This window comes from Astatotilapia calliptera, chromosome 1 (assembly GCF_964374335.1).
Source record: "Astatotilapia calliptera chromosome 1, fAstCal68.1, whole genome shotgun sequence".
In the NCBI taxonomy this organism is placed as follows: Eukaryota; Metazoa; Chordata; class Actinopteri; order Cichliformes; family Cichlidae; genus Astatotilapia; species Astatotilapia calliptera.
The window spans coordinates 827,656-845,557 of NC_137422.1; the positions used below are offsets into that span (position 1 = coordinate 827,656).

Below are 17,902 nucleotides of genomic sequence, written 5' to 3' on the forward strand. Positions count from 1 at the left end.
AACTTTAAAGTCAAGCTCACAATTAACCAGCAGAGTAAGATTTTATATGTTTCAGTCTAAACAATCTATGAAATTTTAGAGTTTACCGTGCAGGGAAGTCAGTCATGAAGAGTTCTGGGACCAGCTCTTGAAGAGGAACTGGCTGATCAGGATGCAGAGGACACACGATGTGTTCCTTCTCCACTGCAGCCAGTACGCAGTCCTCCATGTTAAAATAATAGACCCCTGCTTCTCTTCCTTTGTCATCTTCACATTTTACACCATCTCCATCCTTGCTGTGTTCATTGGCTGGGAACTCAACCTGATTCTTTTGGCCCAGGGAGGCACAGAGAGAACAAGGGGCATACTGCTCTACAAGAAGACTCCCATCACTTTCACTGCCAGTCAAAGCTAGAAGAAAGTAAAAAAAAAGTATGTTCACTTTATGTACAGATGTAGCAGAGGGCTGAAAATCAGAGTTGATGCACAACACAGAGTACTGAAAGCACTTTCATCCATTCACACATGGATTCACAAAACACTTTTACTCTTTAAGGGGCTGCACTGACACAAGTAATTTGAATAATTCGATTACAAAAAATTCTTGAGACAAGGCTCTGTAGCACACCGATGTGTTAAACCATGCAGATGCGAGCCTTTCATCTTCATTTGCGATAACGTATTACGTACATATGTACAAACATATTCAGGATCAGCCTATGAATGAAAAGTTTGACAACATGAAGCCCACGCAGTTCCCAGTTTGAAAGAAAAAGAAAAACACAGCAGAACCAGTGACAATCAGCATGGCACACACAGTTTGACGAGGAGCTGGAGTCTGCGGCACTAACACTCTGTTCTGACAAAGAGCAAAGAGGCGAACCTGTTACTGAGATGGTGAGCTCCCGTTGAGATAAAGAAAACATGTTTCAAGCATCCAAAAAAGCAACGCTGTTCTTGTGCTCACCACTAAAAACTTTACAGGGAAAAAGCGAGCGTGACTCATTCATTGACGTGAAGAAAGCAAACTTTGTAGCTGCTCCATCATCGCTGCTTGTTTTACATAGTGAAAGGTCTGCCGTAAGCCTCCAGAAGTTGGATTAAAACATGCAGATGAACTGTTAAATTAATCTGATACCATGTTCAAAGTCCGAGGGATGAGGGGGATGACCCGCCAATTTCCAGGGGCGAGGTCACTGAGGCAGTTAAACAACTCCTCGGTGGCAGAGCCCCTGGTGTGGATGAGGTCCGCCCAGAGTTCCTGAAGGCTCTGAATGTTGTAGGGCTGTCCTGGTTGACATGCCTCTACAATGTTGCGTCGAGATCAGGGGCAGTACCCCTGGACTGGCAGACCAGGGTGGTGGTCCCCATCTTTAAGAAGGGGGACCGGAGGGTGTATTCAAACTACAGGGGGATCACACTCCTCAGCCTCCCTGGGAAAGTCTATGCCAGGGTGCTGGAAAGGAGAGTTCGTCCGCTAGTCGAACCTCGGATACAGGAGGAACAATTTCGTCCTGGTCGCGGAACACTGGACCAGCTCTTTATCCTCTCGAGGATACTTGAGGGTGCATGGGAGTTTGCCCAACCAGTCTACATGTGTTTTGTGGACTTGGAGAAGGCATTCGACCGTGTCCCTCGGGGTGTCCTGTGGGAGGTGTTACGGGAATATGGGGTGTTCGGCCCATTGCTACGGGCCATTCGATCCCTATATGACCGTTGCAAGAGCTTGGTTCGCATTGCCGGCAATAAGTCTGACTCGTTCCCGGTGGGTGATGGGCTCCGTCAGGGCTGCCCTTTGTCTCCGGTTCTGTTCATAATTTTTATGGACAGGATTTCTAGGCGCAGCCAAGTGGCGGAGGGCTTTCGCTTTGGTGGCCTCAGAATCTCATCTCTGATTTTTGCAGATGATGTGGTTCTGTTGGCTTCATCGGGTGAGGGCCTCCAGCTCGCACTGGAGCGGTTCGCAGCCGAGTGTGAAGCAGCGGGAATGAGGATCAGCACCTCCAAATCTGAGGCCATGGTTCTGGGTGGAGTGCCCACTCCGGGTCAGGGACGAGTTCCTGCCCCAAGTGGAGGAGTTCAAGTATCTCGGGGTCTTGTTCGCGAGTGATGGGAGAAGGGAGCAGGAGATCGACAGGCGGATTGGTGCTGCGGCTGCAGTAATGCGGACGCTGCACCGGTCCGTCGTGGTGAAGAGGGAGCTGAGTGTAAAAGCGAAGCTCTCAATTTACCGGTCAATCTACGTCCCTACCCTCACCTATGGCCACGAGCTGTGGGTAGTGACCGAAAGAACGAGATCGTGGATACAAGCGGCGGAAGCTTGTATCCGCGATACAAGCTTCCGCCGAAGGGTGGCTGGCCTCTCCCTTAGAGATAGGGTGAGAAGTTCAGCCATCCGGGAGGGGCTCAGAGTAGAGCCGCTGCTCCTCCACATTGAAAGGAGCCAGCTGAGGTGGTCCGTGCATCTAAGGATGCCCCCTGGGCGCCTCCTGGGTGAGGTGTTCCGGGCATGTCCCACCAGGAGGAGACCCCAGGGCAGACCCAGGACACGCTGGAGAGATTATATCTCTCGGCTGGCCTGGGAACACCTTGGCGTCTGGGCTTCTCTGCTTGGGCTGCTGCCCCCGCGACCCGGCCTCGGATAAAGCGGATGAGGATGGATAGATGGACCATGTTCAAATTACACAGCTTTCTGAATACTGACAGCAACCGTCCTATTTGACATAGAAGCGATATGTGTAGCAAACAGGGCTGAGTCTTAAGCAGAACATAAGATGGACTAGACCATGTTCATTTCAAGGCTTTAGTAAGATTTTCAGATTGAAAGTGAATTAATATAAAATATTGGATCAATGAAATTGCATTAATATTTAAAAATATAAAAAATAAAAGCCAATAATGCACATGGGCCAGTAAAACTGAGCCACTGACAGTTATTAGGTTGGACATTATTAATATTAATTAACATCTACACCATCATAATGTCTTGTTTTCAGCAGCACAAAAACTTGCCTGTTATTAATGTCAGAAAGCCTATATTTAAGAAAATATAACATTATAATTAAAATTACAAATTTTGCCACGTGAATACAATAAAAGATTTTTTGGGAACAGATGTAGTATGCAGTAAAAATTTCAGTCACTGCAGTTTCTAAAATGGAAGCCAATGAACAGCTCATTCCTCTTTTAAATATTTATTATGGCGCTTTAAAAAGACAAAAGGGGAGCACGGTGGCACAGTAGTTAGCACTGTTGCCTGAGTTTGATTCCATCACCTGGCCGGGGACTTCCTGCGTGGAGTTTGCATGAATGTGAGTGTGAGTGGTTGTCTGTCTCTACAGGGAGTGCAGAATTATTAGTCAAATAAGTATTTTGTCCACATCATCCTCTTCATGCATGTTGTCTTACTCCAAAGCTGTATAGGCTCGAAAGCCTACTACCAATTAAGCATATTAGGTGATGTGCATCTCTGTAATGAGAAGGGGTGTGGTCTAATGACATCAACACCCTATATCAGGTGTGCATAATTATTAGGCAACGTCCTTTCCTTTGGCAAAATGGGTCAAAAGAAGGACTTGACAGGCTCAGAAAAGTCAAAAATAGTGAGATATCTTGCAGAGGGATGCAGCAGTCTCAAAATTGCAAAGCTTCTGAAGCGTGATCATCGAACAATCAAGCGTTTCATTCAAAATAGTCAACAGGGTCGCAAGAAGCGTGTGGAAAAACCAAGGCGCAAAATAACTGCCCATGAACTGAGAAAAGTCAAGCGTGCAGCTGCCAAGATGCCACTTGCCACCAGTTTGGCCATATTTCAGAGCTGCAACATCACTGGAGTGCCCAAAAGCACAAGGTGTGCAATACTCAGAGACATGGCCAAGGTAAGAAAGGCTGAAAGACGACCACCACTGAACAAGACACACAAGCTGAAACGTCAAGACTGGGCCAAGAAATATCTCAAGACTGGTTTTTCTAAGGTTTTATGGACTGATGAAATGAGAGTGAGTCTTGATGGGCCAGATGGATGGGCCCGTGGCTGGATTGGTAAAGGGCAGAGAGCTCCAGTCCCACTCAGACGCCAGCAAGGTGGAGGTGGAGTACTGGTTTGGGCTGGTATCATCAAAGATGAGCTTGTGGGGCCTTTTCGGGTTGAGGATGGAGTCAAGCTCAACTCCCAGTCCTACTGCCAGTTTCTGGAAGACACCTTCTTCAAGCAGTGGTACAGGAAGAAGTCTGCATCCTTCAAGAAAAACATGATTTTCATGCAGGACAATGCTCCATCACACGCGTCCAAGTACTCCACAGCGTGGCTGGCAAGAAAGGGTATAAAAGAAGAAAAACTAATGACATGGCCTCCTTGTTCACCTGATCTGAACCCCATTGAGAACCTGTGGTCCATCATCAAATGTGAGATTTACAAGGAGGGAAAACAGTACACCTCTCTGAACAGTGTCTGGAAGGCTGTGGTTGCTGCTGCACGCAATGTTGATGGTGAACAGATCAAAACACTGACAGAATCCATGGATGGCAGGCTTTTGAGTGTCCTTGCAAAGAAAGGTGGCTATACTGGTCGCTGATTTGTTTTTGTTTTTGAATGTCAGAAATGTATATTTGTGAATGTGGAGATGTTATATTGGTTTCACTGGTAAAAATAAATAATTGAAATGGGTATATATTTGTTTTTTGTTAAGTTGCCTAATAATTCTGCACAGTAATAGTCACCTGCACACACAGATATCCCCCTAAAATAGCTAAAACTAAAAACAAACTAAAAACTACTTCCAAAAACATTCAGCTTTGATATTAATGAGTTTTTTGGGTTCATTGAGAACATGGTTGTTGTTCAATAATAAAATTATTCCTCAAAGATACAACTTGCCTAATAATTCTGCACTCCCTGTATGTGTTAGACTGGCGACCTGTGCAGGGTCTCTTGCCTTATGGTGGCTGCGATAGGTTCCAGCCCCTCGGCGACCATGACAAGGATAAATGGAAGAGAATGGATGGATAGACGGAAAAAGGCAAAAGTGTTTCTTATCCAATTACTTGATTAATCTATGGAATAATTGATAGACTGCTCGATGACTAAAATAATTGACACCCCGATGTATGCATCAAAGGCAACTTTGCTGTCTTGCCCAAAGACACTTCGACATGTAGACTAGAAGACTCAGGTTTCATGAGTGGGTGTGAATGAGTGAATGAGCCAAGTTGTGTAAAGCTGAGTGCTCAAATAGAGTAGTAAAGCTCTCTAAAAAAACAGTCCATTTACCATTTACCATAACTGACTTCAGGTTGAAGACCCCTGGATAAAAGCAAATAAAAGAACTCGTACAGCACGTCTCATTCACCCATCACATACATTCATACAGCATATTTATTCTCCACCTAAACCCCTTTTATAACATTCATGTACCCAGTCACACTTTGATGTATCCCAACTAACACTGGATCCACAGCAGTCTACTATGATACTATATCTGTGAAAGAAAGTTGAACTATATCCAGGTGGCATTGCTCCACCTCCTATATTAGCTCAGATTCCTTCTCCATTAGCTTAGAGCATGGTTAACATACCCCCACCCTCAACTTTGTCTGCCACCCAGCATACAATATACCCAACCCTAATGTCTGCCCCCGCCCTTCCCAAGTGGTGGGCCTACGGGGAAGCGGATTCATATCATTTCCTCAGGCTGTGCCCAAGCGAGCCAAGTGAATCCAGACCTCCCAGACCTTTTTCAGTGGGTATTTTCAATGCTACCAGGTACAGCTTGATACAGGGGATTCACATACTGTGAGCTGATGCTCTGCTAGGGTACTGCAAAAAAGCACGTAGTGTACTGACCTGGGAACCACTGCTCTATCAGAGAGTTGACATGGTCTGTGATGAACGCCATAGCAGAGAAATCCCTGGTCTCTGACTGACAGATAATTTTTATGCCTCCACTCTTCTTCCTCTTCCAGTTAACATCCGATGACTCCACACTGCACAGACATAAACAAGTATCTGCATCAACTCAAAGGATATTCAAATAGCAGAGAAGACGAGGCGCTGGCTTTTCCATGTCTCACTGCTCAAAATCAGCATCAAAGCTGGAATATTCGTCCTTTGCACATTCTCCATTTTAGGCCAATGTTTATGAAAGTAGTGGCTCACATTTCAGAGTTTCTTTAAACAGAAAATGTTTACATCCCTTCAGCGTGTAGTCTTATTTTCCACTTGCTTTGATTATTAAAAGCACTCAGACGTACTGTGATACATATGAACACAATCTCAGCTATAAATAACAATAATAAAAAAAACACTGAACATTGACAATAACACAGAAGCATGATAATAGAGATGACTATAATATCAGTAATTGTTAAAGAAATTTGATAAAACATTTGTCTTTGAACTTCCGAGTTTACAAATGAATCATTTCAGAAACTACAGCAAAAGGTCGACGCCCTTAAAATTCCCACCATGTACGTCCAATCTTAATTATTTGTCTAATGAATATTTGAATGACCATATCTTCTGGCTCCAGCTCTTACCTGAGGTAACCTCCATCGAAAGTGACGAGAAGTCCTTCCTTCCAGTAGATAGTCTGGCTGCGTCGGACTCTAAAGGTGCTACAGCGGCTCCTCTGTTGTGATCCGGTAAAGCTGTAGATCACAGAATTCCTGCTGTGCCGGCTCCTGGTGCTTTTTATTTTGCTTTCAAATGACTGCATAGATGCAACATTTTAGGCCACGAAAGTGAAAAACTCTCAATTAAAATTGGAGAATGAAGAGAAACTACCTGCATGTCCATTTCTTGGAGGCTTATAAGCATCCTGGCAATGAAACGCTCCCAAAATCCAGCAGGAACGAAGCTCATCTTGAAAAGGCGTTTGAGGGTGTTGTGGGTCTGCTGGCGGAAGCCATGAATGTCCAGGGCTGGCTTAGGGGGAAGTAGATGGGGCAGCAGATAGCTGTAAGAGGTCAAAAGGAAAACAAATATTCCCGGTGTATGAGAATGTACTGAGACACACTGCACTCTCATAGAGGAGCAACTTGTCAATCACATCACAAGTTGCTTTATCTTCCTTTAACCTCCTGAGACCTGAACTCCTTCATGGCAGCTTTTCTAATTTCTCTGGTTGCAACCTGATGAATGTAAAAACAAAGAATTATGTGATTTTTTTTAACCTGATTTTTGTTTTGAAGAAAAATGAGATCCACATAAGAGGACAATAGCTTTAAATTACGATACGACAGTGGTAGTATGACGTCCTCGTAAGTGGATATCAGGCCCTTGTAGAGCGAAATTTAGTGTTTTGGTCTAGGCAACCCAAAATCCGATGTCCACATATGTGGACGCAGGTCCTAGGAGGATAATAATTTTAAGTTGTATATCATACAATCCTCCTGCTGCCCATTTGACAATGTTTCCTCAGAGCTGTTTAGGACCTGTAATGAGTAACTACTGCAAAGAGAGAGAGAAGAAATTACCTGTTGTTGGCCACAGGCAGGGCAATCTCAAACTTGGCCAGAAATTGGAAATACTGTTCCTCTGTCTGCTGTGTGAACCCTGTTCCTACCAAAAGCATCTGCACAACAGATACCACAATAGATAAGACTTCAAAACACCAGTTTCAACACACAAAACAACAGAAAGGCAAGTCTCACCCTGAGGTCTTCAGTTTGGATCACTCCATTTCTTGCTATATATCGAGAGGATTTGAGGTGTACGATCCTCTCCAAGCATTCCGACAGCCACACGGGACATAGGAAGTAGAGAGTGCAAAGCCCATGGCTGGTGTCAGGAAAGTGGAGCAAGGTTCCAGTTTCTATCAAGAAACCGATCGCTGGTTGTCGGGAAGAAAGGAGAAAAAGAAAGAAACAATGAAGAAATAACACATCGATGTGGTGATGCTTCACAAATAAGCAGCATTTAGAGTGGAAACCTCTGCCTAGACTGCTATATAACGTTATACTACAGTGTATCTCTAACAAACTAGGCAGCTCATTAAATCTCCCTTTAAGACTTTCTTTAAAGACCTGTTGAGTCAACTTGAAAGGAGGCAGATGTGAAATGTAAAAATAAGATTAGAGGTCACATTATATTGGGATGCAAGCTTGAATGTGATATTTATAGTGAACCAGTAACACCCCCAAACCACATCCCCATAGACACTGTGTCTGCTCCCAGACCACCAACACACAGAAGTGAGCACAAGGGGCAGCAATCTTCCACTCCAGCTTATTAATCAGCCAAAGAGTTGAGCACACTTTAACAGTAAGGGTAAAAACATGAAAATCTACATTAGTATGAACAGCTCTCACAGGTTACTCCAGCTGTTTGAAAGTATTAGACCCTTGGGGCTCCGTTTTCCAAACCACTAAATTGAACCCAACTAGTTACTAAGTGCACTGATCTAGAGCGGAGCTGCTGTTAACAGGTGTGGCTGTTCTATCTGCAGAGGCAGGGAAGACACCTGGAAGGTTTCCAGGTAGTTGGTACTGAGCTAATCCCCTCACCCATCGGCTCCATCTAAGCTCTGTATTGCCTACTGGTAAAGACTCACAATCCACCCACTTTAATCACGTTCTAGATCTTGTTCTGACATTGAGATAGAAACTGAACATTTTAGTATGTTCATGGATGTTAAAATCACCTTAAAAGCATCTTAGCTGAGCACTAAATCAGATAAAAAGTCTGAGACATTCTAAGTAAGGCCCAGGCGGACGACTGATGAGAACAAATAAAACAGGTTTTTGAGCATCAGGCTTTAAAATAAATTAAAACTCTGTCTGGGTCTTTGTCCTCAAGTGTTGGGGATTTTCTCTGCATTGTTGTCTTTATGTAACCATATAAAGCACAGTGAGACAACTGCTGTTGTGATTTGGCACGATATAAATAAAACCAAATAGAACTGAGTTTCCTAAATGTTGCCAATGAAAGCAAAGGCAGTAGAATTAATGAAAGTTTGACCAAGGTAAAAAATATCAAATAAAATCTACGTATAATAAGAATCTCCATTTAGTCTTCCCTACATCCCAATATGTTCAAATATGTACAATATGTACAAACAATGGCAGTAAGAAACTGTTTCTGTGCATCTATGCATAGCATTATTCTCACTTTGACTTTCTGAATAACGTACGGTCCTTGAAAAGGTCAAATGTGACATTTCAAAGCTTTATACAGTACTTCTATATGTTGACAACATACGCCACACTTAAGGATCATAGTTTCTAAGTTACAAGTTCCAAACAATCATATTTTTCTTAAACCAACAAAGCAGTGAAAATGAACTCAAGGACTGAGGAGCTAATTGATTCTGGAGGTTTGCTCTAAAAGCAAAGGCGTCCTCATAGACACTTGCTTAAATGCATAATCCTGTATGTGTATCATATTTGATACAAGTTTTTGAGACCTCTACATGATCATTGTCATTTTTCTGCTCCTTAAAACAAGAAATCAATTGTAAAAAATGCTGGCGGTAACAAATATGATACAAATTTAAACTCATATGTGCAAAAATATTTAATCTATTTTTTACATTTGTCAAAAGGTTCAATAAACAAATAAATAAAGTTGTTTCCAATGTTGTGGCAGCAAAGTGTCCATGTAAATAAACTGGATTATCTCTAGTTTTATGCACACAGAAAAATATATAAGGCTTTGTTTTGTACATTAAAACGGAGTACTTCTTTGGAATCTCTTTAAGTGGCAACTTAATGTTAGGAGATGTTACCAAAAACATTGATATGGTAATGTACACAGCTGTTATGTTCACTGTTGTTGGCTGACTTTATTCAATGGCTTTGAAGGAGACACCTTCCACCCACTCACTGACTGGTGACTCTGTATTGGCTCATCACATTACATGGAAAAATGTCCCAAATAAAGAATGTAAATGTACGAATTTTCATAAATGATTTCCACATTTCAAATGCTTGCTGTCATAATACCAGTCTGCAGGTCTTCGTAATCTCTGATGTCACTTCCTGGGTTTTGTTCAATGATGTCATTTAGCTTTGCATCAGTTAGGTACTGGACCTCTCCTTCGGAATGTCGCCTCTCCTTCTCGGCTATGACTATTTCCTGGAGTGCCAGGTAGCTTCTGGGAATCTGGAGGAGACAACAGTGGTACAAATTTACTTTGCTTTCAAGTAAAATAAGAACCCTATGCTATCACTTTAAAATTGTCATAAAAAGTTTATACAGAGGCCTGTATTTACAGTGGGGCAAAAAAGTATTTAGTCAGCCACCGATTGTGCAAGTTCCCCCACCTAAAATGATGACAGAGGTCAGTAATTTGCACCAGAGGTACACTTCAACTGTGAGAGACAGAATGTGAAAGAAAAATCCATGAATCCACATGGTAGGATTTGTAAAGAATTTATTGGTAAATCAGGGTGGAAAATAAGTATTTGGTCAATAACAAAAATACAACTCAATACTTTGTAACATAACCTTTGTTGGCAATAACAGAGGTCAAACGTTTACTATAGGTCTTTACCAGGTTTGCACACACAGTAGCTGGTATTTTGGCCCATTCCTCCATGCAGATCTTCTCGAGAGCAGTGATGTTTTGGGGCTGTCGCCGAGCAACACGGACTTTCAACTCCCGCCACAGATTTTCTATGGGGTTGAGGTCTGGAGACTGGCTAGGCCACTCCAGGACTTTCAAATGCTTCTTACGGAGCCACTCCTTTGTTGCCCGGGCGGTGTGTTTTGGATCATTGTCATGTTGGAAGACCCAGCCTCGTTTCATCTTCAAAGTTCTCACTGATGGAAGGAGGTTTTGGCTCAAAATCTCACGATACATGGCCCCATTCATTCTGTCCTTAACACGGATCAGTCGTCCTGTCCCCTTGGCAGAAAAACAGCCCCATAGCATGATGTTTCCACCCCCATGCTTCACAGTAGGTATGGTGTTCTTGGGATGCAACTCAGTATTCTTCTTCCTCCAAACACGACGAGTTGAGTTTATACCAAAAAGTTCTACTTTGGTTTCATCTGACCACATGACATTCTCCCAATCCTCTGCTGTATCATCCATGTGCTCTCTGGCAAACTTCAGACGGGCCTGGACATGCACTGGCTTCAGCAGCGGAACACGTCTGGCACTGCGGGATTTGATTCCCTGCCGTTGTAGTGTGTTACTGATGGTGACCTTTGTTACTTTGGTCCCAGCTCTCTGCAGGTCATTCACCAGGTCCCCCCGTGTGGTTCTGGGATCTTTGCTCACCGTTCTCATGATCATTTTGACCCCACGGGATGAGATCTTGCGTGGAGCCCCAGATCGAGGGAGATTATCAGTGGTCTTGTATGTCTTCCATTTTCTGATGATTGCTCCCACAGTTGATTTTTTCACACCAAGCTGCTTGCCTATTGTAGATTCACTCTTCCCAGTCTGGTGCAGGTCTACAATACTTTTCCTGGTGTCCTTCCAAAGCTCTTTGGTCTTGGCCATGGCGGAGTTTGGAGTCTGACTGTTTGAGGCTGTGGACAGGTGTCTTTTATACAGATGATGAGTTCAAACAGGTGCCATTCATACAGGTAACGAGTGGGGGACAGAAAAGCTTCTTACAGAAGACGTTACAGGTCTGTGAGAGCCAGAGATTTTCCTTGTTTGAGGTGACCAAATACTTATTTTCCACCCTGATTTACCAATAAATTCTTTACAAATCCTACCATGTGGATTCATGGATTTTTTTTTCACATTCTGTCTCTCACAGTTGAAGTGTACCTCTGGTGCAAATTACTGACCTCTGTCATCATTTTAAGTGGGGGAACTTGCACAATCGGTGGCTGACTAAATACTTTTTTGCCCCACTGTATACAATACTGGCACCACCTGTGCTACCCCCTCAGTCTCCTAGTAGACACAACGATGGTATCAATTTGAAAATTCTAGGTGACTTCCTTCACCGGTTATCGCACTCACAAGAACTTGCGCTTAAGGTTGGGAGATAATGTTTATTATAAGTGAATAAATAATTAAAACTTCTGCATAGAGTTTGCTGACAAAACACATGGTTATAAAGATTACTATATCAGTCTCCCACTGCTAGGTCATTTAAAATAACTCTTAAAAACACTTTATACATTTATACAGAAAGCAAACACTATTTCTGAAGGGTCAAAGTGCAACACTGTCTCTGCATGTACATGATTATAATCGATCGTGGCTCAAGAGTTGGGAGATCGCCTTGTAATTGGAAGGTTGCCGGTTCGAGCCCCGGCTCGGACAGTCTCGGTCGTTGGGTCCTTGGGCAAGACACTTCACCCGTTGCCTGCTGGTGGTGGTCAGAGGGCCCGGTGGCGCCAGTGTCCGGCAGCCTCGCTCTGTCAGTGCGCCCCAGGGTGGCTGTGGCTACAATGTAGCTGCCATCACCAGTGTGTGGATGTGTGTGTGAATGGGTGGATGACTGGATATGTAAAGCGCTATATAAATACAGGCCATTTACCATTAGCTTGCTTACCAGTCTGCCTAGCAGTTTGCCACCACAGGCTAAGCTGCTGTTATCTTTCATGGAGAGAACCACTTGGTAGATCAGCATCTTTAGACCATCAAATCCCTCCAGAGTTTTACAGGACACTTCACTGAAAACCAAGAAAAGCACGCACGCGTATACAAACACACAAAAGAATAAATACTCCGAAAAGAGATGATCTGTAAGATGGTCTGTAATTTGCACGAAGTAAACAGAGCAAAAACAATATTGGCATGGAAGTCGAATGTTAATAAGCAATAGAAAAGTTAAATGTGTACTTACTGCAAGTGTTTGTAGGTGATATCAGGGTAACCAGCAGCTCGAGTCCCTGATGGGGATCGACACAGAGCCAAAACGTAAGCCCTCAGTGTCGCCAGTCTCTCCGTACGAAACTTGGTATCAATAAGATCCAGATGTGTTCCCACTACAATCACTGCAGAGTTAGGGGCCCGAGCCTGTAGCATACAGCACACAAGCAAAGACATAATAACTGACAGCATAAAAATGACAAAATAACCTGAAGATTTGATTTGTAAAACAGAGAATGAATACCGATGTGTCACAGGTGTATCTATTCTATTAGTTTAATATCAATAATCACTACTACTGGATTTTTTTTCATGGTAGATGTCAGTTTATTATATAAGATCAATTCATGCACCAAGCCACATACATTTGTTAAAGATCTTGGGCTCTAACTAAACCTGGAATCAACACACCATACGCAGCTCTGCTGTTGCTGGGGTCACTAGTCTGACAGACTTACATTGACTGACACGTCTGTCTGGAGTAAAGTTTCTGTTCTTCTTTTTTATAGCTAAAACTCAAAAGACAAAGAACTTGGAAAACATTTCACTGTGGTCAAAAAAAACAAACAAAAAATCCAGGAAGCCTAATTAGAGACTATCCTTCAAAAGACAATTTCAGAAGTGATGGAAGCAACATTCTTTCCATTAACACGACTGCCATGTGGCTCGTTTATTTAGTCAAAGAACAAAATTCTGTTTCTTTAAACCGGAACACCTTCCACTCACTCTTACCACACACATATTTTTATTACAGAAAGCTCATCAGGTTCTTATACCCAACGACTTGAGTCTTTTAGAAAATAAAAATGGGGAGGATCTCACCAGGGGATCCACTTGCCCAGTTAGGAGGTCACGGCCCTGAGTGTGCCGACTACCACGGTTGCCTTCACCTCTACATCTTCTCGAGCTCCTCTCTCAGCCCTTATGTTCCTTCTTCCTGCTGTTGCTATCACGTGGTATAGCTATTATATCTATTACTACACCCTTCTTCCTCTGCTTGTCCACCACTACTACTATGTCCGGTTGGTTAGCCATCACCAGTTTGCCCATCTGGATCTGCAAGTCCCACAGAATCTTAGTCTGGTTATTCTCAGCTACCCTCGGAGGGGTATCTAATTTCGACCTCTGGACTTCCACGCCATGCTCAGCAGAGATTACACATGTTCCTACATATTGCTGCTCTATGACATCCACACTTTTACACAAATCTCCCTCATGCGCCTCCAGCCTAAACATCCTGTGTGAATTGTCATATCTCTCACTATTGCAATAAAGAAAAAAATTACCTCTATGTTGAGCAGCCATGTTTGCAGGTTGGCCACAGCTTCCTCTCCCATTGCAAGGTTCCAGATGACCACATACAAAGCCTTATCAGTAAAGAAACACTGATTCACTGTGGACATGCTGGCCTGACCACCAATGTCCCACACATTGAAAATCACAGAGTCTTTCTGTGGGCAGCAAAATGAGAGCTAGGTCAACTTTAAAGCATGAACTGAATTTGAGAATAGGTGATGATGTATTTTTGTACCCACCCCAACCCCTTTGGTTTAACAGTCCAAAGAATTTCTTGTCATGTCAGAAATGATTTTCTTTCATGGTAGTGTTTAAGCTAATCATAGCACAGTATGAATCCTTCTCCACAAAGATGCAAACTGACTTTGAGTGGAGAGATGTTTGTCCTTGCTTAAGAGTGTAATCGAGTAGTTGCAGTGCAATGTGTAGATTTTTTTATCTCTAAAATTTAGACCATATAAGGGTCATAAAATGATTAATAGAAATATCTGTGTGTGCGTGCATAAATACTACGTAATGTCTGTTTCCCTCACTTTGTTCTTGCCTCCACTAGGTTTATCCAGCTCCCAGACAGAGGTGGAGATGCTACATTCTGCTGGGGTGAAGGGGGAGGCTTTGCCAGTCTGCAGAGCCTCAAGGAGGGCTGACTTGCCCTGCCGTGGTGGACCAATCACCAGCATCTTTAACAGTTTACAACGCTCTGCTTTTCGAAGCTGTGCCCGGAGGAAAGCCAGGACCGATGCAGGACCTGCGATACCAGCGTTAGAGAATATGATCACATCTCACAATGACAGGAAATAACAGCTGGTAACAAACCCAGCACACTTCAATTTACTTTTAAATGCAATGCTTAGAACTTATGCTAACTTTTTTAATTGTTCATGTACATTTTTTAAAAAAGTAATTTTGAATTTTTACTCCTTGCATGTGTTTGTAAGGCAATATATGATGAGGTAAGAACCAATATAAATGTTATGAACAACAGACTATAAACAAAAAACCAAAAAAAGAAGCCGGCACATACAAACCCCTCGATTAGGCACAGTCATTGAACAGAAAATGCAGGTGGAAATACCTTCTTTTCTTATTTCATGTGGAACATTAGTAATGTTGAGGTCTTCGATGTCCAGCTGCCACAGACTGGAGAGCTGACCAAGCTCTGTTGGAAGCTCCCGGATTCCAGGATTACTGATTCCAGAGAAACTACATTAGTCAGATTAGTCATATACACACACACATATATATACACATGTATACATATATAAATGTGTAGATAGATAGATGAGAAACATCAACGATAGAACCTAATGGGCCACTGAATCCCCCTGTGAAAGTCCAAATATATAGAAAAAACATTCTTCAGAATAAATGACATTGAGAAATTTGCTGTTTCGATGAAACAACTAGAAACAGCTGTAGGAGGAGAACTGGATTCATGTGTGGAGCAAAAAGAGGGCAACACAAATGCTACGGCAAGGAGGAGTCAGGACGCCAGGTCAGGGGGGAGATATCATCACCCCCACCCGAGATTGGGTACATAGCCCCAAGTGCGATAGGAGAAGGATCGTTGAGTGCGAGAGGAACTGACCTGAAAGATAGGATCATGGCCAAGCTTGAAACCTGGATCCCCCGTAGCCGGTTACCAAGATTACGTGAAGTACCCTCAGAAGGTCTGCTAGATGATGTTAATGCAGCACTACGGGCAATACCTACAACCACGATTACCGACACTAACAAGCTGATCTACAATACGGCAGCAGTGATCAGTGAGATGCTTGGCTACAAGTTGAACAGCGACAAGGGGCAGTACCCTCCATGGAGAAGGAGGCTAGAGGGCAAGATCAAAGTAGCACGGAGGGAGGTTAGCCAACTAACGGAGTTGCAGAAAGGTGCGGCAAAGAAGGTGCCTAAGAAATACAGCAAGCTGTCCATACCTGAGGCCTTGGAAACTGCCAAGCAAAGACTCACAGCCTTGGCCAGCCGCTTGAGGAGGTACACCAGAGAGATAGAAGGCAGGAGAATAAACCAGCTGTTCTCCACAGAACCAGCAAAGGTGTACTCCCAGTGGCAAGGGAACAATAAGAGAACAGCACCACCAAGGCTGGAGACGGAGCAATACTGGAAGAGCATATGGGAGAAGGACGCAACCCATAACGGCAATGCTCAGTGGCTAGTGGATCTGAGGGCAGACCACAGCGACCTCCCTGAACAGGGTCAGTAACCATCACAGTGGCAGATATCCAAGAAAGGGTCTCCAGTATGAAGAGTTGGACAGCACCAGGGCCCGACATGGTTCACGCCTACTGGCTGAAGAAGCTGACTGCACTCCACGAGCGTCTGGCAGCACAAATGAACCAGCTGCTAGTTGACGAGAGACACCCGGAATGGCTAACCGAAGGTCGGACGGTCCTGATCCCCAAGGACCCCAAGAAGGGACTGGTCCCCTCCAACTACCGACCAATAACCTGCCTCAGTACTACATGGAAGCTCCTGTCAGGCATCATATCGGTTAAGATGAACAGGCACATGGGTCAATGCATGAGCGGGACACAGAAAGGAATTGGCAAGAATACCAGAGGCGCAAAACACCAGCTACTGGTAGACAGGACAGTCAGCCGGGACTGCAAGACCAGACTGACCAACCTGTGCACTGCCTGGATTGATTACAAGAAGGCCTATGACTCAATGCCCCACAGCTGGATCCTGGAATGCCTAGAATTGTACAAGATCAATGGGACCCTAAGAGCCTTCATCAGGAACTCAATGGGGATGTGGCGTACAACACTAGAGGCCAACTCCAAGCCCATAGCACAAGTCACCATCAAGTGCGGGATCTACCAAGGAGATGCTCTGTCCCCACTGCTGTTCTGCATAGGCCTGAACCCCCTCAGTGAGATCATTAACAAGACTGGCTACGGATACCGACTACGGAACGGAGCAGTTGTCAGCCACCTCCTGTACATGGATGACATCAAGCTGTATGCCAAGAGTGAACGAGACATCGATTCACTGATCCACACTACCAGGCTATACAGCAATGACATTGGAATGTCGTTCGGACTGGAGAAGTGTAGTCGGATGGTAACAAAGAGAGGGAAGGTAGTCAGAACTGAGGGGATTGAACTACCAGAAGGCAACATTGCAGACATAGAGGACAGTTACAAGTACCTGGGGATCCCGCAGGCGAATGGGAACCATGAAGAGGCCGCTAGAAAAGCTGCAACCACCAAGTACCTGCAGAGGGTCAGGCAAGTCCTGAGGAGTCAGCTGAACGGTAAGAACAAGATCCGGGCCATCAACACGTACGCCCTGCCCGTGATCAGGTACCCTGCTGGGGTAATAGGCTGGCCAAAGGAGGAGATAGAAGCCACTGACATAAAGACAAGAAAGCTCCTTACCATGCATGGAGGGTTTCACCCCAAGTCCAGCACCCTGAGGCTGTACGCTAACCGGAAGGAAGGGGGCCGGGGACTGGTGAGTGTCAGCACCACAGTCCAGGATGAGACAACGAACATCCCAGAATACATTGGGAAGATGGCCCCAACTGACCGAGTGCTCAGTGAATACCTCAGGCAGCAGAAACCCAAGAAAGAGGAGGGAGACGAGGAACCATCATGGAAGGACAGGCCCCTGCACGGTATGTACCACCGGCAGATAGAGGAGGTGGCTGATATCCAGAAATCCTACCAGTGGCTGGACAAAGCTGGACTGAAAGACAGCACAGAGGCACTAATCATGGCAGCACAAGAACAAGTTCTGAGCACAAGATCCATAGAGGCTGGGGTCTATCACACCAGGCAAGACCCCAGGTGCAGGCTGTGTAAAGATGCCCCAGAGACAATCCAGCA

General features: G+C 44.2%; 1 protein-coding gene across 1 annotated transcript in view; it reads right to left on the reverse strand.

The window, feature by feature from the left end:
* Window positions 1-17,902, reverse strand: part of lrrk1 (leucine-rich repeat kinase 1) — a 92,554-nt gene that overhangs the window by 35,234 nt on the left and 39,418 nt on the right. The window contains exons 14-25 of the mRNA XM_026182375.2: window positions 15,130-15,242; window positions 14,588-14,802; window positions 14,045-14,209; window positions 12,733-12,905; window positions 12,439-12,559; window positions 9,919-10,078; window positions 7,630-7,808; window positions 7,453-7,550; window positions 6,761-6,932; window positions 6,514-6,686; window positions 5,822-5,961; window positions 87-390 (exon numbers count right to left, since the gene is read on the reverse strand). Of these exons, the coding sequence (XP_026038160.1) occupies window positions 87-390; window positions 5,822-5,961; window positions 6,514-6,686; window positions 6,761-6,932; window positions 7,453-7,550; window positions 7,630-7,808; window positions 9,919-10,078; window positions 12,439-12,559; window positions 12,733-12,905; window positions 14,045-14,209; window positions 14,588-14,802; window positions 15,130-15,242 (2,013 nt within the window). The remainder of the gene's footprint in view (window positions 1-86; window positions 391-5,821; window positions 5,962-6,513; window positions 6,687-6,760; window positions 6,933-7,452; window positions 7,551-7,629; window positions 7,809-9,918; window positions 10,079-12,438; window positions 12,560-12,732; window positions 12,906-14,044; window positions 14,210-14,587; window positions 14,803-15,129; window positions 15,243-17,902) is intronic.